The sequence below is a fragment of the Thamnophis elegans genome, chromosome 14 (genome assembly GCF_009769535.1).
Source record: "Thamnophis elegans isolate rThaEle1 chromosome 14, rThaEle1.pri, whole genome shotgun sequence".
NCBI classification, from domain to species: Eukaryota; Metazoa; Chordata; class Lepidosauria; order Squamata; family Colubridae; genus Thamnophis; species Thamnophis elegans.
The window spans coordinates 49,177,490-49,201,777 of NC_045554.1; the positions used below are offsets into that span (position 1 = coordinate 49,177,490).

A 24,288-nucleotide genomic window follows, 5' to 3' on the forward strand; every position below is an offset into this window, starting at 1 on the left:
CCAGCAACCCAAAAACCACCCAAGTAACTAACTCTGAAACTAGGAGCAAGTTCCCAAGGCTGCCTTTCCCTCTCCAAGGAGAGAGCAACTCAGAAACTGCAAGGTTGGGGGTGGGGGGGAGAGGTGCCCTTAGGACACTCTTTTAAGCGTGTGGATTCACTGCTTCCATCTCCCTCTCAGCTCTATTGACCTTACCTGCGTTTTCCACATTTCTTCAGCAAAAGCAGAATGGCAGAAAGCATTGTAAGCTAATAATTCCTTCAAGGACTGGAACAAACAGAACAACTTCTTCTGCAGATAGAAAGAATAAAATAGAATGGAGTGATTTGATCAGATTCTTAGTCGGTTGCCGACCGCAATTCACCTGTTTATACTGTAGGTAACTCTTAGTAATATATTTTTTTAATTTGTTGAACAAGACATAGGGGGGGTCTAGTTTGCAGTGTAGGCAATGTATATGGCTTGGCATTATTTCTGAACAATTAATGAGCCAATCCTAAATGTTTGTATATTCTTCAAATCCTGAATGGCAATCCTCCTTTGGGAAATTAAGTATCCTTTTAAAAGAGTACTTAAAGTATTTTTAGGTTGACTTTCTGTAAAACTGCTTTCATCATGTAAATCAATCTTCTCCTACTAGCTTGCAATTCTTAGAATTCCCTGTGGCTGTTTCAGGACCACTGACCACCATCTCCTCTTTAGCAAGGCCTGGACAACTTGAACCTGCTTCCCTCCACCCTGCCATACATGAAAGAGGGCCATTTCCCCTTACTCTGTGTTCTGCACTCAATAGCGTAGTCTCATCCGATTCCATAGAGATCTTCTCAATGAGGTTGGCTGCCATTCTGGCTGATAAGATTCCTGCTGGCATTCCCAGCACAGAGGCCTCGTCCTTCAAGGCTGTGACTGCAACAGAAGAGAAGAAACTGCATCCAGACCTTAAATCTACCACCCCTAATTGCAAATAGCACAACATGATTAGGCTGAAAAGGTGAAGAAGAAGGAGAAGCCAATTGTTGGCAGACACATTGGGAAAGTCGCAGGTGAGAAATGCTTGAATCCTGGAAAGCTACACCTGACAATAACAACTGGGAATCCTGAATCAGACAGCCTCAATATTTTTACTTTACTGAATTTAGCCATACCCTCCAGGAAAATAAATTCTATTTCACCCACCTACAAATTGTTCTGGAACTGACATTTTACTTCCGCCCCTGCCGAGGTTACTGGAAAGTATGGACTTGCCATCTTCTGAACTTCCATTCTGTTAAAAAGAGAGAGAGAGAGAGAAAGGACGATTGTCTCGACTGTAGAGCATGTCAAATCCTTTGGCCTTTAATGGCCTTTTCCGGGCACAACATGAGACATTACTAATTCATCAAATATGTCAAGAGTCCCTAAAGGAACACGGGATTCCCTGAGGTGGAGATAGCCTCCCAGCACGCTTAAAAGGAACAGGGAAATATAGACAGAAAATATGCAGCATTTTTTAAAATGTGCAGCCATGTATATATTAACATTCTGCACCTTGATAAATACGATCCCCACGGAAGCTAAAGATGCTAAAATACCCGGTGGTCAGTCTAGATTTCTTCCCTGCCAAAGGACCTTTTCAGCAGGGCAATCGTTTAAAAATCCCAGAGCACTATTAATCCACTATGAAAACAAGGTTACCATCCTGAAAAGAGCACTGAGCACTACTGAAATGTAAGCCAATATTGCCTTAGCTAATTACCCAAATCCTGCACTTTTGTGCTTTTAACTGTTTTACACTTTCAAATACTCTACTGAATGTTGTCGTTGTCATCAACAGAGCAAGGCTTCTATAAGGCTTCAGATCAGTGGTTCCCAAAGTTAGCAACTTTAAGACTTGTGGACTTCAACTCCCAGAATTCTCCAGCCAGCAGAGCATGTCAAATCCTTTGGCCTTTAATGGCTGGAGAATTCTGGGAGTTGAAGTCCACAAGTCTTAAAGTTGCCAGGTTTGGGGACCACTGCTTCAGATGATGGCCATTGACTCAACAACTCCTTTTAACAACGAGCAAGTCCATCACGGCCACAAGCCCATCTCAACCCCAGAGCCTTTTAGAGGGGTGGGGGGCTTCCACCCCCAGTGTCGCCCATCCACACGGCTGGCTGGGGGAACCCCGGGAGCCTCTTAAAAGCCCCAAGACTGCGGGACGCAGCAGGTGCATAAACCCCCCCCCACCCCCCAATTCGGGCACCAGGCGCAGCTGCTGCTCACCTCCAGCAAGAGCTGGTCCAGCCTCTGGTGCCGACTCCAAATGCGCAGGGCCGCTTCCCGCAGCTCCTGCTGGGTCTTGGGCTCCTCCTTCGGCTTCTTGCATCTTCCCGCTAAAAAGAGAGGAGGGTGAATTAGAATTCATTTCTTTCCCTTCCTCTTCCATTGAGGGGCTTCCCAGTTCCTATCCCTCCTTGAGCATATGCAGAGTGCAAGCCCCACCCTCCGGGGCAGCACGAGGCCATCGCGGAGAGTCTCTGGGCATGTACAGAGCGCCGCAGCCTCCCCCCCCCCCGTACCCAGAAGGGCGGAAAGCGCTCGGCCGGCCATTCTCCCAGGTCGACGCCTCCCGCCAGCCAACTAGCGCGCCCTACGTTCTGATTGGCCGCCGTTTGAACACCTCCTCCAATAAGAAGGGGAGAAAAAAAAGAGAGTTTTCCTATTTGCTAAGCGGGAACTGCGGCCATTTGGGGAGGGGAGGGAGGGAACGCCCCGACCGCCATCTTTAGTGTGGCAAGAAAATCGATCCTCCGTGCGGGGAGGCCTACTGCGCAGGCGTGGCTTGCCGAAGAAGGCTACCTTTGTACGGGGCGCGCGCGTGGGGATTTCTGGGACTCTAATTCGGGAGAAATGATTGCAGAGGCTGGCTACTTTCCGGCTCATTGGCAGCCATTCGCCCGTGCAATAAGCTGGCGAGCGGAGTCTCCGGCTTCCCTTCCAGCCGTTGCCTCCAACCTCAGGCCGCCCGACTTTGGCGGGGAGGCGGATTCCTGAATTGGAGAAACTTTTGCTTTCGCAAAGCGGCTGCTTTGCCCACGGAAAACACTGTACTAAATCTCCAAATAATCCAAGCAAAGCAAAAAGCATTTATTTAAGGGGGAGGGTCGTCTTTTCATAGGGTACAGAAACAAATGATATGGTATATGTGATACTCGGCAAGCAAGCGATCAAAGAATAAAAGACATTAAATGTGAAACTTGAACAAAAGGAAACATTGATTCTAAACAACATCCCACAAGTGGCAAATTTATGGGTCGTATGACTTTCCCAGCTGGCTGCGTATCCTGAATGTTGCAAGTGTATTCAGGGACGTTCAGAATACGGGATTCCTGAATAGGACTGAGAAGACAAACCTAATGTTAGGGATGTAATCCTAGTCTTGGGTTGGCTATATATATATATATATATATATATATATATATATATATATATATATATATATATATATATATATATATATATATATATATATATATATATATATATATATATATATATATATATATATATATATATATATATATATATGATGGTGGCTACTCTGTATGTTAGCTCCCTGTCTACATGGTGAATTGTGAGTTGAGCATCTAAACCAACGTGCTGTATCATAGACTGTGTATATAATTCAAGACTTCTTATCGCTTGTTTTGGAGAATGTTTATCCTGCTTTATTTTTGTTAAAACAAGTAAAGTTATCCTTGTTTTAACTTCGGCGGCTGTGATTGATAGTGTGACTATTCAGCAGCACATTCCTCGCTAACTTCTGCTACTCAACTCTTGTCTCCAAAAGGAGATATACTTAACACCTCCTATTTTAAAAGGGAAGTTGTTAAAAGTGCTAATATCACCTTTTAAAATGCCAAAGAAGCGTAAAATGAAGTCTGGCTACTGTTTGTGTGTGTGTGTGTGTTGGAACGTCTGCCTTACTTGCAAAGGAGTGGTTTCCTATTTTCCCTTGGTTGCTACAGCAATACTATCAAGAGGAGGAGGAGGAGGAGATAAAGATATTTGGCTCCTGTAAATAATGATGGAGCAGGGAAAGAATGCCTCAGCTGGGCAAATAATTGGCCAGGAGCCAAGGCTGCCCTACTAGGAGAAGGTGAGCTCGACTGGGTAGGTTAGTTCTGCTGTGCCTGGGGGCTCCTCCCTCCTATAGCCAGGGGTCATTGCTCTGAATGTGGCCTACAGGCCTCTTCCAAGCCTGATCTGCAGCAGAGGCATGGAGCTTGTGGGGTAGGAGCAGGATGGCTGCCCGCTGGAGGAGACACCCCAGAGGAAGAAAGGAAAACTAGCGATGGTGCCTTGATCTGCTGAGAAGAGATTTGGGGAATTTGTTCAGACGTGTCAAGCCATTATTTCTTTAACCATAATTTATTTAATAAACTGCAATTGGCTGTCTTCACAGAGCACCTTACAAACAAGAAGGGAAAGCACACAATGGCTTGTTCGAACTCATTCTTACCCAGTGAACTCGGTCATTGCTACACTTAACTCAGATAAGGAGGTCATGCACACACCCTCTCCGGCTGCACAATCCCACAATGACAGAAAATTGGGGCGGGGGTGTTTCCCACCAGAGTCCTAAAAGCCTTCAGGTTGAATGGAAGCTGAGGTCTGACTCCAAATGCTCTACAGCAATGAAGCAAAAAGCTGCACTCAGCTCTGTGTGAGAGAGAGGGAGAGGAGAAGGAGAGATAGAGAGAGAGATATCTAGCTCTGTGTGAGGCCGGCAGAACTCATCAGATGCTGGGCTAAAAATAATCCCTTAGCAGATTTTCTGCGATACCACCTTAGAGACCCAGGCCTACATGTGGCACTTGCTGCTCATTTTAATTGTCAAACAGCCAAGCATTCTGTCTCTCCAGATGCTGATAGTAATATCAAAGCATCACTTCCCCCTGCAGTGCTGTGGTTAAAGGCAGAGTAAACACAGACCTCAAAAGATGTTTTCCTCTTGTGCATGTTTAGAAAGCATATGGCACTAACAGGCCACTCAATTATTGCAGTTCTCGGCCAATCTAAGACTCCAAGCGGCTTACAACCACCAACCGCCCCCCTCCTGTAAAATACAAAATAGGATGGTAATGTCAAAACATCTAATTACATTTAGTATTTAGTATGAAGCTGGTTTAATATTGTAAACCACCCAGAGTTATCCTGTTGGAAGATGGGTAGCCAATACATTTAATAAATTAAAGAAATAGGTAAATTAGCCTAGCTTTCTCCATCCTAGAAGCCCTACCTGTGTGGGAGCAATGCAGTTGTAGTTCAACAATTTCCCAGGGGGGAAAGCTGCATTAAAACATTACAAGTGAAAAGAGGCAAAGAACTGGGGGGGAGGAGATTTTGCCCCTATAACAACTGGTGGAGGGGCTCCCAGGATCATTCAGGAGGAAGGCTGAGTGTTCCCCCTTGCCTTCCTCCCATGCAGATTACTTCAGTTGCCTGTTTCTTTCAGGTTGTGATTATGCCTCATTTTCTACCTCTCCCACTAATCAGTAGGAGGACTTTTATTAACCTCCTCCCCCCCTCCTCCTCCCTCTAGAAAAACTCGTAGTGAGAGCCGCTGAGGGCCCTAGGCTCGGCCTTTGTGGGAAAACCTTTGATGGAACCATGTTTAGGTATGTGATATTCAGAGTTTGGTTCTGGGGTCTTGAAAATCAGTCTCTTTAAAAGTTTGCATTGAAAAAGAGGTGTGTAATTTTCAAATACATTGAGGACGTAAGTAGAACAAGTGTGTAGTAGACAAGCTTTGAAAGGCTACATTAACTCTTCTGGCCTTGAGTTTAAAAATAACTGGTGTGAGGCTGCTGCGTTGTGTTTGTGTGTACACACTTCTGTTGCGGTGAACAGCCGCTGCACCTTCCTAGCAACAAAATGTAAATCCTGGAAAAGCGAGAGTGGAAATGGACTCTCTGAGAAGGGAGGGGAGGACTCTGAACAAATTGTTGGCTTTTTCTATGGGGGAGCAACTCATTTGTGACTCTCCTCATTATTCTATGGGGGAGCAACAGGCAGAAGTTGAATTTCTGAAGGGTTAGCCCATTTCCCTGCAGGTGTAGAAAATGCGGTTTAGAGTAAGTTTTTCCTGGAATGTGCTTTAAATTTAAGGGACTAAAAGGTCACGGTTGGATTTGTCCAGGATAGCTGCTCTTTCCCTCCCTCCTCCCTGGATTCTGTATGAAAAAAAGCCCCCAGTTATTTGAGGAGGAAGGGGGGAAGGTCTTGGCTGCTGGGGGAAACAGGAGCCCAAGGCAGTCAACTCCTGGGCCTCCCTGCAGGCTTTCAAATATTGTGTCTACCCGCCCTCCAGGCTCCCAGGTGGAGCTTGAAATCTAACCCGATGAGCCCCACCCTGGAAGAAGAGCTCTCCCTCCTAGTCTGAGCCGGAAGGCACCGGGCTTTGGCCCCAGAACCTGTTTTACAAGCGGAAGGCTGGTGCTTCCGAACACGGCTTTCCCCCTTTCCAGGCCAACATGTTTTACCAAAAGGCACCACAGAAATGTCTTCCTTTGAATAAAAGGCGAGGGTCTGCAAAAGTGGCACCAGAGATTAAAGCAGCTGCTCTCTCTACTAAGTCCAGATAGTTTCTTCAGTTTTGGTTTCGTGTCCAGTGGGAACCTTCCATGGGGAACTGGACAATGAAGGTGGCCGGTTGTCTCCCGTTCAGTAAAAGGGGGGGAGCAAAGGGATGACCTCAACCGGCAGCTGCAGCCAGTCATGCCCCCCCCCCACAAGACAGAAGGTTAGGCTTTCCTCCCCTCCCACATAGGAATTGCTGTGCGGTTGGGGGTGTGGCAGTGTTGGTGATTTCACTTCCCACTTGCCCTAACTATGCCAGCTTTCCAGTTGCCTCCCACTCCAAGCCCAGCCTTACTCAGACGCAGGCGCCCCTGCGATGCTTACTCCAGAGTAAGTCCGGCTGGGGGTGGCGGGCGTCCGAAGGGCCCTTGGTGAGCAGCTAGCGGGGGCAGCGCTGCCTCTGTCCCGGACGGAGGCTCTACCCGGCAGGTGCCGCCCAGTTGCTTTCGCCATCCGCCCGGGGTTCGAGGCCATCCGGAAACGGCCGAAGCGGCCGGCGCGCTCTCCGAGGCCGGCTCTGCGGCGTTGGGCCTGGGCTGGCCTCGCTCCCTCCGGCGGGCGGTGCAGCAGGCGGCTGGCTCGGCCCTCCTCTCCTCCCCCTGTCGTCTCCTCCCCCTCCCTAGGTCGTCCGCCGCTGCCGCCAGCCGCAGCAGCCAGAGCAGCCGCAGCAGCGAGGCCGCCGCCGCCGCCGCCATGGAGCCGGGCGCCGGGAGCCGCTGATGGAGCCGGGGCCATGGCGCGCGCCGGAGCAGCAGCAGCCGCCGCCGCCGCCGCAGGGGCCGGGCCGGGGTCCGCGGCTGGCCGGGGCGGCGCGGCGGGGTCCGCGGCGGAGGAGCTGTCCCTGGAGGAGGTGCTGAAGGCCTACGAGCAGCCCGTCAACGAGGAGCAGGCGTGGGCCGTCTGCTTCCAATGCTGCCGCGGGCTGCTCCAGCCCGACCCGCCGGGCGCCGAGGAAGGGCGGCGGCGGCGGCGCTGGGGACCGGCCGGATGCCTCCAGGACACCGCCGATCTGCGCCTGCACAAGGACGGCGCCGTCTCCGCCCGCGGCGAGTTCGGCCAGGCCGGTGAGTGGGGAGGGGACGCGCGGGAAATAGCGCGCCGGCGGGGCCGCTGAGCCCAGGGAGAGGAAGCCCCTCGGGGACCCCGGGGCCGTCGGAGAAACTCCGGGCTCGTCCACGGAAGGGGCCGACGCTGGGGAATCGTGGCTTGGACGGAGCGGGAGGTGGCCATCAAGCTCCCTGTACCTGCGGGGTCCCCGACGGAGTCCCGAGCCAAATGGTGGCCTGAATTCGGGGACCCTAAAATCCTGCTCCCACCGCAGGATGGTCTGGCGCAAAGAAAGACCTTTTCTCCCGCTTTAGGCTCCCATCCGCAGAATTCTCCCGATGGGTCAGGGAAATTGTCCCAGTTGGGGCACTGTAGGCTTTCCAAAGCAATTCCAGGAGCATCTGCAGAAAGTCCGGGTGCCCCAAGCAGTGAAAGGACTAGCAGGGGTGCCAATAGTTTCCCAGCAGGGGGAAGGAGCCTGTGGGGGGGCGCTGGATGATGCGGCTCCCAGCAGTGCAGATCAAGGAGTCCTGCTCTCTTTCTTTCTCTCAGCAATTCTCCTCATTGATCTGCCCCCTTTGCCCCAGCGAACTGGGTGGGGTTTTGTTTGCCTTGAGTAATTTAATTATTGTGTGAGCACAAAGGTCAGAAGTGTCTCTTTCATCTCCTTGCCGTGTGTCTGATGGGTGTAATTACGCCAACTGCCGGTGCCAAAGCAGATGGTTTATGCTGGCCGTTGGGGGGCTGAAGCACCTGCTGTCTACCAGGGCCTCAGTCCTGAGGGCTTCCAAGAGGCAAGAGGGGCCTTGAGGAGCGTCTGCTCCAGAGGAGTGAAGGAAGGATATAATCCCAGAGGAAGAAGTGTGGGTCTTGGGTGGCAGCTCACAGCTGCATTATCAGGCAGACAGGAGGTGAGGAGAGCCTGCGTCAAGGCCACGGTTCCACCACAAAACCGCGGAGGACAAAATTGCGGTCGAGGAAAGCGCGCATTTGACGTCATCACAGCACGACGAAAACATCGCGCTGTGATCGAAAAATGTAAAAATAAAGCGAAAACCTTACCCTAACCCCCCCAAACCTAACCCTAAACCTAACTCTAAACCTAACCCTTAACCTAACCCTAAGTCTAACCCTAAACCTAACCGTTAACGTAACGCTAAACCTAACGCTAACCCTTAACCTAACGCTAAACCTAACGCTCTAAACCTAACCCTAACCCTAACCTTTATGTGAATCGGCTTGGTTTAATTTTAATTTTATTTCAATTTTTAATTTTTTCCGTCGCGCTGTGATGACGTCACATGCGCGCTTTCGTCGAGCGCAATTTTGTCCTCCGCGCTTTTGACGGGTCACGAAGGCCACATCCACCATGGGGTCTTCACAGCCTCTATGAAAGGCAGCAGGGAAGCATCCTCAGCGGCCAGGTTGGTGCCTGATGATCCCAATGTTATCTTAGGACTTGGGACAGGAAGGGAGAACTGCTGAGAACACCCCATGGTGATTGACGGGGCCTTAACACCACAGAGTGTTTAACTGCAAAACAGTGTTAAAGGCAGAACACTTGTTCACGTGAGGATTTATTACTTGGGGCGGGGAGGGAGAAAGGGCCACCCCAGCGCTATAGCCACCCATCAGTATTTGCATGCAGGCCAGCACATACACAAGCCAGTGGTCACCCGTTGAAGAACCAGAACAGGTGGACATATGTCCTCCTCTTGATGGCATCAACTCAAAGGGAGAGTTATGAAGCTTGCCTGAACAGGCCTGACTTTTCAGAATCCTAGGGCTGGAAGGAACCATGGAGGTCTTCTAGTCCAATCCCCCACCTAAGGCAGGAGTCCAGTTTTCCGTTCATAGTCAAGGAAGGAAGGAAGGAAGGAAGGAAGGAAGGAAGGAAGGAAGGAAGGAAGGAAGGAAGGAAGGAAGGAAGGAAGGAAGGAAGTCTCTTCCTTCACTGGTGTATCTGCTCTCCCCTTCCACGACTGCCGTCTGTTCTTCTTCCTATGACTAAACTGGGTTTTGTTGCTTACTTGCCTCTCCGATTCCTTCCTCTTGGGCTTAGTCCTGGTTTAGCCGTCTTCAGTCCTGTGTCTGCCTTTCAGCGCCTCCCCTGCTGCCAACAAATGCTTTCATTTCATGTTTTCATTTCAGAACATCCGTCTTGAAGTTAAAAAGCAACAAAACCCAGGAGGGGTCATTGTTGCTTGTCCCTCTAATTCAGTGTTTCTCAACCTTGGCCACTTGAAGATGTCTGGACTTCAACTCCCAGAATTCCCCAGCCAGCATTCGCTGGCTGGGGAATTCTGGGAGTTGGAGTCCAGACATCTTCAAGTGGCCAAGGTTGAGAAACACTGCTCTAATTGCTTAGGGACGTCAAATGCGAGTGGCAGTGATGGGGGCACAGCTAGGGTGGCAGAGGGGCCAGCCGCCTTGCTCCTTAGGCAGCTTCTGCCCTTGTCCAGGATGCAGCTTCCGGCAGGGAGCCTTTCCCAGGAAAGCTGCAGCTGCTTCTGATAACATTGACTTAGAAGCGCAGCCCAGCCGGCCATCAGAACTGGTCCAGCCAGTTCTCCACTCTGCAAAGCGTAGCCGATGAGCTACGGCCGTGGCTGGCGTTGAGGTCACTAACCTGGTGGCTTCCTGGCTGTACTTTTGACTCACTCCGGCCCAGAACTCCCTGCCTGCAGGCAGCCTGGGTCTCTCAGTGGGGGGGGGGGAGCCAAATGGCCTCAGTTTGAGGGTTTCTCCAGCCGCCATCACCAGAGGGGAGAGAAAGGGGGGGCTCTGTTCCAGGCAAGGCTGCTCCTGGCTCCCCAGCCTGATGTCAGGGGTGATCATAGAGCCGAGGTGGCGCAGTGGTTAGGGTGCAGTACTGCAGGCCACTTCAGCTGACTGTTATCTGCAGTTCAGCGGTTCAAATCTCACCGACTCAAGGTTGACTCAGCCTTCCATCCTTCCGAGGTGGGTAAAATGAGGACCCAGATTGTTGTTGGGGGCGATATGCTGACTCTGTAAACCGCTTAGAGAGGGCTGGAAGCCCTATGAAGCGGTATATAAGTCTAACTGCTATTGCTATTGCTATCATGGATCAAAGTGCAGGCAGCCCATCAGCCACAGTGGGCAAAGGAACATAATTAGAGTTTGCCAATACGGCTTCATTGCTTGAGGGTTTTTTTCCCCTTAAATCTGCACAAAAATGTATCTATCTGCTCCAAAGATGTGTGTTTCTCTTTCAGTTTTATCTAATGCATCGTTTTTGAGAAGCAAATTCTCCCAATTTAATGCACATGTGCATTTTGTACAGCTTTCATCTTCAGATACTTTTTTGGTAAAGATAATGGTAGGATTGCAGGAACTGTGCCCTTACCATTCCCAAGGGGTAACTTGGATTAGTTTAAGAACGTGAAGGAGACCAAGGAAGAGGAAGTCCGATGTGAGAAGCTCCCCCAAGCGGTCCCTATGAAGGGGATTTCTCCCAGGTTCTCCAGAGCAGAGCGCTGTGCAAGATGTTGCTGAGGGCACCTGCCCCCCCCCCATCTGAGGGCAGCGGAAACCAGCTGAAATGGAATTTGCCTTGGAGGGGCCAAGTATGTCACAACGGCTCAGCAGAGTCGGCTTCTAGACGGGCAGCTTTAGGATAGGGAGTTCCACTGCTTCCCCTCAGCCTCCGTGGCTGGACGGACGGACAGAAGGAAGGAAGGAAGGAAGGAAGGAAGGAAGGAAGGAAGGAAGGAAGGAAGGAAGGAAGGAAGGAAGGAGGGCAGAGGCTGCCGCAGAAGAGTTACCCACAAGGCTCCAAGGACTGCACTGTGCCCCCTCCCCCAGGCTTGGCTCTGGGTGATGCCAGGCAGTGGAAGGGGAGGGAAAAGAGATGAGGACTTGGCTCTTCTTACGCTGCTGCATTAAGTAGTTCTCTGCTTTCTCCTAATGGCCTAATTCTCCTTTTTTTCTTTCTTTCTTCCTTTTTGCCAAACTTCATTTTATTGATTACAGTTCATCTAATTCTCTCTGGAGAAAGTGAGCCCTAGAATCTTCTTTTAGCATCCTTTCCCATCGTCCCCCGGTCCAGAAATGAGACAGCAGACAACAGAGAGGGAGGGAGGGAGGGAGAGAGAGAGAAGGGGGAGACGTCTCCCTAGGCACAGACACATCTGTCCATTTTGCACTGTTATGTCCCCAAAGGGAAAGCACAGCTGTGAAATGGGCCTGTTGGACATCTTGTCGTCTCCCTAGAGAGACGTTTGGGACTTTAAATGGATGATTGACGGGGAAATGGCAGCAAATGGGGGTCAGAATTGGGCGTGTGCTAAGATGGCTTCAAACTGGCCCTAAATGCCCCAGGAAAGTCCCTTTTACCAGCATCTTGAAAGTTCTGTTTTTAGAAATCCGTTACACAAGGAGAGACTCTTTTCCTAGTATTTGCTGCAATCTTTCTTCCCTTCTTCCGTTTGTAAATTCTGGCCTTCCGCATTTTTCCATTCCGCTCAGAGCTCCCATCGCCCCCAATATTTTACACGTGGACAAAGCAACACGCCACTTGCCTAAATCTCATTTGCACACACGGGCACACTGGCTTTGTGAACAGCTGGCCTCTGTGCACCAAACCCAACATGGGGAGAAAGACTCCCCATTGAACCAGCCAAAGTAGACTCTACCCACTTGGCATCTCTGCCCTTTTACCAAAAGAAGAGACGCCAGAGTGGGGCCTGCTTGGTTCTGGTGTGGCTCTCGGGTCTGGGGTGGGCTCAGATGCGCAGGAGGGTACTTAAAACTGCCTCGAGCTGAGGAAGCCCGGCGCTCTCGGTCTCTCTGAGACTGGCGTCTTCTAACGGTGTCCTCTTCCCTCTGCAGAGCTCCCCCTGGCCTTGGCACCTGCAGCAGAAGCACAGGTAGGTGGCCGAGGGCCCTGTGGGAAGTCCACCTTCTCTTCCTGCTGGCCTTGGCAACTCTTAAGTCTGGCAACCACCAACAGTCTCTTAAAAAGCTAATCACTGAGCCTCCCTCGTGCCACTTTCATTAGCAAAGCATTGGCAAGCGTGGAAAACGTCAGCTTGAGCAGATCAGATGGCCCATTTTCTCACCTTTCCCCAAACCTGCCAGGATCTGAGCACCCTGGTGCACCCTGGCCTCGGCACAGCCACTTGGCATTGCCGCCAAGCCCACTCACCCTCCGAAGACCCCAGACTGGCAGGTTCTCCCTGAGGCTGATCTCTGGGAAAGGGTGTGCATGAGAGCCATTCCATCAGCCCTCGAATAACACAGAAGTCTCTTCCCCCGCTGCAGATGGTGCAGTCCCTGGGCTTTGTCATCTACCGGGCGCTCGACTGGGGCCTGGAGGAGAACGAGGAACGGGAGCTGAGCCCCGAACTGGAGCGGCTGATCGACCTGATGACCAACGGGGACTCTGGAGACGGCGGCAACGGCAGCAGCACGGCAGACGAAGGCTACAGCGGGCAGGAGGAAGAGGAGGAGGCGGTGGCCAAGGGCACCCTGAGCGTGGTCCGCACATTCAGCCAAGTGATGCAACTCTGCGCTGCCCGCCTCTCCCAGCCGCAGGAGGCCCACGCTCACTACCAGGCAGTGTGCCGGGCGCTGTTCCTCGAGACGGTGGAGCTGAAAGCTTTTCTGGCCAAGATCCGGGATGCCAAGGAAGTGAGTGGGGCCGGCCTGGGTGCTTCGCCACCTAAAGAGGCAATTCCTGAAGTGCTGCCCTGGTGGGGGGGGGGGCAAGTGGGCATGAGGTCTCCACCTGGAGAAGCTGACATGCGGCTATCTTGGGGCTTTCCAGCAGAATCTGTGACCACTGATGACCGCAGGGAGGAGAGCTGGCCAAGGACTAGTGGGAGGAATGATGGCTTGAACTGGGTACCAAAGGGCAGAGGGGAGAGGCTGCCTCTTGAGAATTCTTCACGAATTAGATCCCGGTGGGCAGAGTCAGCCGTGAGGTTCTTTTGCCTGGGACGTCTGCTGCCAGCGCCAGAGAGATGGGCAGCCCTTGCCCTGTTGCGGCTGCCCAGCCCAGCCATGGCCATGCGCCATCCAGGCTCTGCGGGTGCTGCAGGAACTCCACCTTCCTGTGGCAGCTGAGCAGCCACAGGCCCCACCCAGGCGAGCCCCCAGCCCTCTTGTTCCTGTGTAAGAAACATGTGTAAGGAAACAGGGGAGGGGTCTCTGCTGCCTCCCTCGTCAGGGCCCCCCCTGCACAGCTGGTGCAACTAAGAGCCGGGAGGGGGGAAGGGGAGGCACCCCCCCCCCCACACACTTCTTTGCCAGGACGCCTGCGTGGCTCAGATGAGACTTGGCCGAGGCTCCGGTCTTCCTCCTCCCGTGCAGAGAGAGGGAGCCCTCCTGGGATGGAGGGAGGCTGGGCGGCTGCCCGAGGAGGCCGTCCTCCTCTCGGTGGGCTTCTGCTTTGCTCCTCTTGGGAGGAACCCTGAGTAGCTAATGAGAGCCCATAATTAGGGACTCTCAGCCCAGCCCTCTCCAGGGAAAGGCGCTGTTGTCCTGTGGGAAAGCGTTTGTGGAGAAGTCATTTCCACAGTCACTGGGGGAACCGATTCTATTCTAAAACCTCGTGGCGGAAGTGTGGCAGGCCGAGGGACAGACAGGGTGATGATACCCATGAGAGGTGGGGGGGAAGCACGGGGGCCCTTGGCTTCCTCTCTCTTGGCCTGGAAGGGAAGAGCTCCAGGAGAGCATCGGCCAAAGGCGTCCTGGTGAGAAACAGAATACATCCCCACATACGTCGCCCGGCTTCTCCCAGGCCGGTGCTGGAACTGGGAGGCCGGGATTCCCGGATGCAGCTGCCTTAAGCAATTCCAAACTCTACGACTGGAGCGATCCACGGGGGAAGGACGGAAGTCAACCTTCTTCTCCCACCTGGGCATCCTGAGGTCTCTTGAGAGCTGTGGCTGCTCTCCGCTTCGCCTGCCCTTTGCTTCTCGTCCCTTTGGTGGAGTATTACAGCTGCCAGTCAGGCTCCCATTTGGAGAAGTTGTGACCCGTCTCCCCCCTTCCCCTTCTAAAGCTGGTTCTTGTCCCAGTTCCTTGTTGGCCCAAAATAGCCAACTGAATAAGGACTTCGTCCCCTCCCTCCTCCTCAATACCCCGGAGGAAGCCTTGCGTGCCCCTCCCTGCCCTTCCCACTCCATCCCAGTCCCACCGTGACTTCTATGCCGCCATGAATGCAATGGAAGTGGGAGGGGCTCACCTGCTCCCATCTCTTGGTCTGCAGATGCTGGTGAAACTGAAGGATGAGGAGTTGAAGGACCGATCGGCAGCAGAGCTGGACAGCCTGAAGAACACGGACTGGGTACGGAGCGGGCTGGGAAACGGAGAAGAGAGTGGATGGTGGGCTTTTAGAACGTTCCCGGGAATCTCTCTGGGTGGGGCTGGGTGTAAATACTCTACGCAGAGAAGTACTTCCCCCTCAAGAAGCAAGGAGGAGAGAGGGCAGAGCTCTCCCCTTGCGGCTCTAGGCACACCTGATGTGAACTTTATGCTCAGTAACATTTATTTCCTTAAACACACATCTGCAACCACCGGCTCTCCCCACAGAACCATTTGCAAGAATAAGGCTTGAATAAGGCTGTGCAGTCACGGCTGTGCTTTGGCCTTGAGAACAGTCCCCGGGGCTGCCCAGAGCCAGACCTTCCCAGCACGTGGGAGAGACGGTCCGCTTTGTCCCACGGGGAGGAAGCTCAGAGCCAGAGCCACAGAGAAGGGGTCCCCGGGGTCTCCCCGGCCTCAAGCACCGCTTGGGGGAAGCCGACTCTGGTGCCATTGTTGGCTTGTGACTTGCAGGCTCGACTCTGGGTGCAGCTCATGCGAGAACTGCGGAATGGCGTGAAGCTGAAGAAGGTCCAGCAGAAGGAGTTTGACCCCCTCCCCACAGAGTATCAGCTGACGCCTTTTGAGATGCTCATGCAGGACATCCGAGCCCGGAACTACAAGCTCCGGAAGGTCATGGTGAGAGGAGCGGGGACCGTCCCCTCCCTCCCAGGGGCCACCTGTCCATGTGGGTCTGGGCCCTAGAGCAGAGCGGGAGGAGCCACTTAAAACGGGGTGTCGGCAACTCTTCCCCCTGAGCCCTACAGAAGCCACCCCAAAGGCAGACCAGGCGGAGGGGCCTTTGGAAAGAAGCAAAAAGCAGCCCCCGTCCCGGGTCACCTGCGGCTCCTGGAGAAGAGGAGCAGCTGTGGCTGATTCTTCTGTGTGGATCCCCGTCAGGTGGACAGAGACATCCTGCCCAGGGTGAAGAAGGACGCCCACGAGCTCATCCTGGATTTCATACGATCCCGTCCGCCTCTGAGACAGGTCGGCCCAGCCGCTGCTTCTGCGTACTTTCCTGGGATGGGGGTGGGAAGGGCCTTCGGGGGGGGGGACTTTGGGGGCTGCACTAACAGCCACCCGAATTGCTTTGACCGCTTCCAAAACTCCACCCTTCATTCGGGACTGTCAGTTGCCCAACAGGAAGTTCTTTTGGGGGGAAAAGCTGGGGCTGCTCTCTGGATTGGACAAGGCGGGTTCCGGCCAGGCAGAGCTGAGCTGTTGGCCATCTCCACAGCGGCAGCTGGCCAGGGTGCTTCGCTCTGGGTGCCCCGAATGCTATGAATGATGCGGTCCAGTCTCCCTGCTGGCTTGGTTTGCAGGGTCCTTCGGTCGCCTCTGGAAAGCCTCCGATTGGGGGCCGGAGTTGGTGGCCTTCAGGGCTCCTTCCAGCTCCAGAGTGGAACGGGGCTCTCTGGCTTCCCCACCCTCTTGCAGGCCTCGGAGCGCAGGCTGCGCCCCCTGCCCCAGCAGCAGAGGACCCTCCACGAGAAGATCTTGGAGGAGATCAAGCAGGAACGGAAGCTCCGGCCAGTGGCCCTGCAGCCCCGGGACCAGAGAGGTGGGCCTGTCCTTAAGGGGGAGAAGGGGTGGGGGTGTCCTGGGAGCTAGAGGAGATGCGTTTGCTCCCTCCGGGGATGAGACGGCAAAGGCAGCAGAGAACCTGGGGGGTCTTGGGGGAAAACGCCCCCATCTCAGTCTAGTCCTGCAGGCGTCTCCAGGCGCTCCAGACTGAGAAGCAGCTCCAGATCATCCCAAAAGGAGGAGGCAGAGAGAGGAGGGAGCGTGGGAGTCTCTTCTGGGGAAGAGGGTGCCACCCTTCAGCCCTGCCACTCTGGCCCACGTTGGCATTTGGACAGGCAACATGGCCCCGTGCCACGCTGAGGAAAGCCGGGCTATTCTGCATGCCACTTGTTAGAAGGGAGGCCGGGTTGGCGTTTCCTGCGTGCCCACACAGAAGGTGGCCTGTGCCACACCTTGCCCTCTCCTCTTGTCCTGCCAGGGTTTGGTTCCTTGCCCTGCCTGCTGAATGCCTGCTCCAGCAACATGAAATCGACCTCTTGCATCAACCTCTCCGTTTCAGAGTCCGGTGCCCCACCTCAGCGCCAGAGGCCGAGGGTCCTGCTGAAGGCACCCACGCTGGCAGAGATGGAGGAGATGTTTGTCTCAGAAGTAAGAGCTGGACCTCGTCTCCTGCCTTCTGGGCCAGAAGAGCAGCTCGGCCTGCTGGAGCGGACTTTGCAGTCCAGCCCTGTCGGCTTCCTCTCCTCCTCCTCCTCCTCCTCCTCCCTTTGCCCCTTGCCTTCTGTTCTGGAAACCTCTGCCACCCTCTAGGGCCTTTGGCACCATGCTCCCAAAGGCCTCTTCCTCGTGCCTGCGTGCCCCAGCGCCAGCGTTCCTTCTCCTTGAGGGCAGAAATGCCGGCCTGCTCTGATCTCGGGGGCTGACCTCGGGGGAGGGGGCCTGGGTGCCGGCGTTTCTGCAGGTGGGCTGAGTGGTCCCTTTTCTGCAGGAAGACGACTCTCCCTGCTCAGAGGCGGCTCAGGAGCCGGGGCCCCTGATGCCGCTGAAGCGGGACCGTTCCTTCTCCGAGCAAGACTTGGCCCATTTTCGGGATGAAAGTGAGGACAGCAAGCCTCACCTGGAGTACTTAAGGAGCAGCCGGTCAGACCCGAGGCCTCGCTCAGGTACCGTGTCCTCCGGATGGGCCAGCATGGGAAACATGGGCAAGTGAGCCTCTGTTTGTGAGGTAGCCCCACTTTGGGACACCATTCTCTGTGTGCCCCCTCCTTTCCCAGCGGAGAGGCTGCAGCCCAACTGCAGAGAGAGAGAAAGAGCCTGGGGAGATAGGGGAGGGGGAGAGGGGCGGAAGGGGCTCCTCTCCTGCCCAGAGCAGCAGGGAGGGCAACGGCTGCTGACCGAGTTTTCCATTTGTGAATGCTGGCTGGGCGTGGCTGCTACTGATTTTCTGCTTTGCCTCTTGCTTCAGCTACTCCCCCCCCTGGGGTCTTCATGGGAAGCTGGAGGGCCTCTTCTCCCTGCTGGGTAGATTCTGACTGGCCGGCTCCCTTCCGTTCTCCTTCAGGTTCAGTTCCGGCTCGCTACCACCCTCGGGTCAGTTCGTGTCCTGGTAAACAAGACGCCTTGGGTTCCGTGCAGGAGAATTTGGAGGCCAACCCTGTTCCGGTCACAGACACCAGTTTGAAATATTTGTGGCTGGTAAGCAACCTGGGCGGTGTGCGTTTTCACACCCGCTTTGTGGCAGGACCTCTGGTACCCGAGGCCGGTTGGGCCGCCCGAAGCCTGGTCCTTGTCCCAGGAACACGGCCCAGAGAGCGAGAGTCAGGACATGGCAACACCGAAGAACTTTAATGGGAGGATTGCAAGAGCAAGAGCTCCACTCCCTCCTTCTCCTTCTGGAGTTGGAACCTGAGCGCATGGAAGGGGCTTCCTTTGGGCCCCTGGAGGTTTTGCTACTTGCTAAGCATCCTTGTGCTTTGGTTTTCCCCCACACGGAAGCCAGCCCCTCCCTCCCTCCCTCCCTCCCCCCTCCCGTGAGTTTTCCCTGGCTGTGGAAATCTGACCGTCGGAGGAAGGGGATCCAGTGTAAAGGCCGGTGTTTCCACTGCAGTCCTGACTGCGGGAGACCTGCCCTCTCTGCCTGGGCAGTTGGCCTGGCTCAGGGCAGCTCTGGTCCCATACTCTGCCCCCCCCCATCTACAGCAGGAGTTCAGCCACCCCGTGGAAAGCCTGGCGCTGACGGTGGAGGAAATGATCAACGTGCGCCGGGTGCTGGTGAAGGCGGAGATGGAGAAGTTTCTTCACAGCAAGGAGCTCTACACCAGCCTGAAGAAAGGGAAGGTGAGGCCAGGGGGGTCTCCTGGGGCTGTGGGGGGTGGGGGCAAAGGGCCCCCCCAGACAAGCCGTTGCTGACCGTCTCTCCTCTGGCTCAGAGCTGCTGCTGCTGCCGGACCAAGTTTACGCTCTTCTCCTGGCCCCCCACCTGCCTCTTCTGCAAGAGGTGAGTCAGCAGGCGCCCGGCGGGGGAGGCGCTGGGGTGGGCGGAGCTCCCGGCTGAGCCTCCTCTTTCCTCTGTCGCCTTTAGGTCTGTCTGCGCTTCCTGCAGCCTGAAGGTAAAGTTGCTCTCCCGAAATCCCAGGCAAAGTCCCCCCGCCCACCCCGGGGGAGGTCTTCTGGGGAGCAGCCCAGCCCTCTGCTCAGCCCCTCCTGCTTGGCCCTTCTAGATCAAGATGCCCTCCAAGAAGCTTGCCCACATCCCGGTCTACGCCCTGGGCTTCGAGACGCTGCAGGGCTCTCTGGGAGCCAAGGGGCCCCCAGCCCGTCGGCAGGAGACTTTCCAGTAGGTGGCGCTTCTTTTCCTTCTCCCCCGTCTTCCGTTTCCTGCTCGGCTGTTCGGAATGGGCAGATCAGCAGCCAGGGAGCCCCGAGGCCGAGACCTTTCCCGCTCTGGTCATCTTGGGCAGCTGCCTCGGACTCAAATCCCAGACAGGTTGAGAGGTCAACTAGCAGAACTCTGCGCCCATCGAGTCAGCTGAAGGGGAATTCTGGGGGCTGCGGTCCCAGCAGAGGATTCCGGAAGGCGCTTGCAGGCAGAGGGCCTCAACTCTCTGCGGTCGGAGGTTTGAACCATGGCCAGATAGGATTGCAAACTAAGACACCAACCATAGTTCTGACGTGGCCTCAGCTGCAGATCTGTCCCCATCTCCTTTCCATTCACGCACAGGAGATTATTTGGCTTGAGAAATGGATCCGAAGCCCCTGAAAGATCCTGGCTCCTGGGTGCAGCTCTTGCACCCCCTTCCAGTCGCTGAAGGCTTGCAGAGGGCCAGGGATTATAGCTTAACAATTGGAAGATGCATAACGCTGATCTCCCTCAAGATTCAGACCCCACAGTCAGGGGGGACCTTCTGAAGCCCCTTTCAAGGCCGTCCCATGAAGCCACGTGTCTCAGGGTGTTTAAGAGCAGGCTGCCCAGGGCCTTCCGATAGTGGAGACACAGACCTTGGAGCCAAGCAAAGCCTGTCGGTTGAGGTTGCTCTAGCCCAGCTCTTGGGGGGGGGGGGGGCGCAGCATCAGGCATAGGTGCCCCGGTCAAGAGCCCCCTGTTTTTGCCTTCCAGCTCCCTGCAGGGCACCCGCTGGCGCAGCGTGGAGGAAGAGTTCCCCTGCATCTATGCCCACGGGGCGGTGCTCAAGGACGTTTGCCGTGACTGCTCTGGCTTCGTCACGGACGTCGTCAGCTCCAGCCGCAAAAGCATGGACATTCTCAACACCAAGCCGGGCAGGAGCCGCAAAACCCAGTCCCTGTACATCTCCTCCAGCTAGAGGCCCCTGGGACATCCACACACACACACCCATCTCTCCAGCTCTGCCATCCAACCTTCGAAGGCCAGGCAGCCACAACTCTCTGGCAGAGGAAATGCAGCTTTGGGGTCTGCTGGCTCTCAGCTTCCTTATCCAGCCCACCCCATCTTCCAAGGACACCTGCCTGCTGCTTGTGTTCACACACACACACACACACACACACACACACACACACACCCTTCTAGATAACTCTATATTTATACAGCGGATAAGTTGCTTTAGCTGACCAGCATGGCAACCCCCTTCACTGGCAAACGAGAACTTTGCTGAAACCACCCCAGCCTGGAGGTCAGCCAGAGGGAGCCTGGGCACCAGGGGTCCAGCTACGCTGGCAGGCAGGAAGGGGGCCTGCCAGGCAGAGGCCAGCTTCTTCCCTGCCGTTTTCCCCACAGGGCCTCCTCTGGAGGAGCTCTCCAGACCCCTCGCTGATGTCTCTGAAGGAAACATCCTTGCGGCCTTGGGCTTCCTTGCTAAGGGGGCTCTCTCACAGCCACGTGCCTGCTGCTGCTGCTGCTGCTGAACACACCTTCCGGAGCTGCTGGCTGCTCCTTGTCATTTCTGTGGCCCCCGCTTGTCATTTTTCTCTAGATCAAGGAACGAGGCGGGTCTCCCGCCAAGACTACGAAAAAGGGTGACATTTCCCTCTTATTTTCCCTGTACAGATTCAGGAGTGTGTCTTATTTGTACAGCCAATAATAAAATACCTAATTTTATAAGAATTTAGAGATAAGAGCGCCTGTTCCCAGCTGCTAAGAGCCATCTGCAAAGGGAGGGAGGAAAGCATGGAGGTTGCCAGGATCTTTGTGGCGGCAGAGGAGGCTTGGACTGTGTCCGTGTCTGTATAGAGGAAATCCTGGCTCCTGCGTAAAGGGGCCCATATTTACACGTTGCCCTAAGCTGTGCAAACTGCAAGCTAAACTGGCTACTTGAGTAGCAACTTAGCATGTGGTGGATACTTTGCAGCTTATTTAACAACCCAACCTGTCCTGCAGGAGCTTTCCGAGAAGGTTGGTTTCTGCCCTCTTTCCACTGACTTCCACTGAAGCCTGGAAGGAGGGGGGGGGGGCTCTGTCAATGACCCTTCCTCCTGGGAGTGGAGCCAGTTCCAGCTGGAGCCACCTCTGCCAGACCAGATCCCAGTATCTTGGGTAAGGCTGGCCCCATGCCAGGGAGTGGGATGGGGGTTCTGCAGCTGCTGGAGAATGAGTAGCCACACTTGGGGCACTGCAGGCTGGCCTGGTTAACCTGACTTAGTGGCTCTTTCTGGGAACCTGCCAGCCCCAGGAAGTCTGGCTGGAGGATTTAGAAATTGGGTAATGATCCCAAACGCTGAACTGGCATGCTGGGGGTGGGTGGGTGGGAGGGGGCATAATCAACGTGCAGGGGGAAAGACACCCCCCTTCCTCCAGGTTTTCATTCCACCTTCCTCTTAATCCCTCCCTCTTGCCTCGCTGGCTGCCCACTTCATCCAACGCTGCCTTCAGTGTTCATGGAAGCTGCCTGAGAGGACAAGCGAGACTCCGCAACCTCCATCCCTCCTATTCGCGTTCCCAGCAGCACAAGAATAACATCTGAGCCCTGCTCTTCCTTCTGAGCCTCGTGCAATTCTGACAGGGCTTTTTGGACCAGGAACTCCGCTGCATTTGCAAAGTGGGCCTTGGGGCAAGGGAAGCCCTATGCCACTGGCCCTCGGCCTTTGATGGTCTTGGAGCACAAGGAATCTCCTTCGTGTTCAGGCCTTCTTTTCTCAAATGAAAGGGACTGGCCGGGGCCCTCTGGGTTTTGCCAAGAGCCTCCAAACCTGTTTCTGCATGCCATCATCCCCTCCCTTGCTCCCCTGCCACACAGTAGCCTGTTTTGGAAGAAGCCTTCATCTTGTGCCAGTTTTGTGCCTAGCATCACAGGGCTCAACTGAGTTGAGAGCCACTTTGGTATCGCTAAGGTGCTGACCCGGAATCAGGGATCCAAGTTCTTCATGCCTTCGTCATGAAAGTCAGCTGGGTGACTCAGCCCATCTCACCTCAAAGGGTTGTGAGGAAAAGGGGAGGTAGGAGTATTACGTTTTGTTTGCTGCCTCGCGTTATATATTAAAAAGGGGGACTAGAAATATAATAATTCGATATGCCCAATTTTGCAAAGCCCACATGCCCATGGCTAACATGGCATGGGGGTACTTCATGCTAGAAATGCACCCTTGTGCACAGATGGATGCACAGTGAATCACTTGCACATAACCCATCAGTGGCTGTGTGCTGTGTCCATAATCAAGAAGTTGCCTAGAACTAAGAATGTGGTCAGAAAGCAAAGCTCAAATGTGGAAGGGAGGTTTTGGGAGATATTTGTAGACGGAGAGGGAGGTTTCAGGAACAGAAGAGGAAGGTCAGGACTTAGCTGCTGTTTCCCCTGCTGGCGTTCTAGGGGTCCCCCTCCTCCTGTCCTCTGTGCCAATCTGTTTGCTTGACATTTGACCTGACCTTCATGTGCCGCATTGATCCGCTCACTCTGTGACAAAGCGGGCTCCCTGTCCCCTTATCAGTCCTGCGTGCACTCGTCCTCCTTTGCCAATGTTTTATATGAAGCGTGTACTTTAAAGAAGTGTAAATAAAATGTAAAGTGAAAAAGACCTAGTAATGTTCCTCTGTAAATCCTACTCTGGAGCCAGTAACAATTTCCCTGGTCAGCAGCAGTCATCTGAAGGGGAGACTCATCAAACAGAGGGAGAATTTGAGGCTGATAAAACTCCAGATGGAAGAGCTTGTCGGTATCTGTTTAGAGAAGGTTTTTGCCCTCTCCCCACTTATTTTACTCTCCCAGCACAGATACAATGTAGGCTGCAAGGTTAATCCAAAGGGATTGGTTAAAGGAGCTTTGGAAGGTGTACTTGCTTATTCCAGGGCTCCCCGTTGTGGCATTCCAGCCATCAGGAGCCACACAGAGCCTTGGAACTGATCTGTGACAGCTCTTCTTTTTCTCTTTCCAGAAGAACAATGGGCAGAAATTCCTCAATTTTGAATAGATCCACAAGGATTGTTTAATAGGACTGCAACAAAATTATCTCCTAAATTCTACTGCTCTAAAGAAGGGTTAGAGGTGGTTGGGAGTGCTGGAGGTCTGGGTCACGAAGTTCTTAGTGTTGAGAGTTACACAGCAGCCCGAAATCTGCCAACTCAGCTCTTGAATATAAGATTATGTGGAATATTTAACTCAACCATATTTATTCCAATTCCACCCATCTCACACACAAGAGGTTTGCAAACAGCTACGTACAATACCACAAAAAATCAATAATATAAAACAACCATCCTGAAAGGCATAAAAGTCACGGCTGAGATAATCGCATCCACCAAAACAGGACAGCCACTTAACGGTTCCCACCGCACGCCTGGGAGCCTCAAGCCCACCGGCAAAAGCCAGGTTTCCAGGGCTTTGCAAAAAGCCGGCAGAGTCAGGACCAAGCTGGTCTCCAGAGGACGGTCTGATCTACAGGGAGGCGCCCTGGCTGACACCCTCCTACACACACCGCACGACCCCACCACCACCCACCCCTCCGAAGGCCTGGTGGGAGCGGGGCAGGGTCCAGGAGCTGTTCGGGGAAGCAGGAGGCGGCAGGAAGGCCGGCTGGGTGACTTGGGGGGGGGGGGGGGCGTGTGCTGCCTCTTTTGCAGCCAGACAACCTCGCAGGGCTGTTGTGGGGGTGGGGGGGGCAAGAGAGGCGGGGCGAGGGGTCCGGTGAATAATGACGGATGACACCGGGGAGAGAAGCTGCCTTCAGCCTTACACTCAAAAGGAGGGAAACGCAGCCATCCCATCCGGCTGCCCTCGGCCTTCCTGCCGCCTTGCGCCGACCCGGCCGGGCTCCGCAAAGACGAACCGGCGGCGACGCTCTCGCTCCTCTAGGCACAGCCCGGGACGAGCCGCGCATGC

General features: G+C 54.3%; 2 protein-coding genes across 6 annotated transcripts in view; one reads left to right on the forward strand and one right to left on the reverse strand.

Annotated features, from left to right (window-relative positions):
• Positions 1–24,272, reverse strand: part of FANCA (FA complementation group A) — a 46,830-nt gene extending 22,558 nt beyond the window's left edge. For 2 of the 5 annotated variants that reach the window (XM_032230367.1, XM_032230371.1), the window contains exons 1-6: positions 24,143–24,271; positions 14,862–14,975; positions 2,246–2,355; positions 1,177–1,264; positions 773–906; positions 196–291 (exon numbers count right to left, since the gene is read on the reverse strand). In XM_032230367.1, coding sequence (XP_032086258.1) covers positions 196–291; positions 773–906; positions 1,177–1,264; positions 2,246–2,355; positions 14,862–14,975; positions 24,143–24,173 — 573 coding nt within the window. In that variant the 5' untranslated portion in view covers positions 24,174–24,271. Of the gene's footprint in view, positions 1–195; positions 292–772; positions 907–1,176; positions 1,265–2,245; positions 2,356–2,541; positions 2,590–14,861; positions 14,976–24,142 lie in introns of those variants that run through there. The other 3 variants (XM_032230370.1, XM_032230368.1, XM_032230369.1) reach the window with 3 other exon arrangements.
• SPIRE2 (spire type actin nucleation factor 2) lies at positions 16,552–21,083 on the forward strand. The gene is made up of 8 exons (XM_032230378.1): positions 16,552–17,152; positions 17,493–17,667; positions 18,066–18,199; positions 18,704–18,841; positions 18,934–19,001; positions 19,086–19,113; positions 19,225–19,340; positions 20,121–21,083. Exons 1-8 carry the CDS (start codon positions 17,027–17,029, stop codon positions 20,323–20,325), a joined length of 990 nt encoding a protein of 329 aa, XP_032086269.1. The 5' UTR covers positions 16,552–17,026; the 3' UTR covers positions 20,326–21,083.
• Positions 24,273–24,288: the final 16 nt, after the last annotated feature.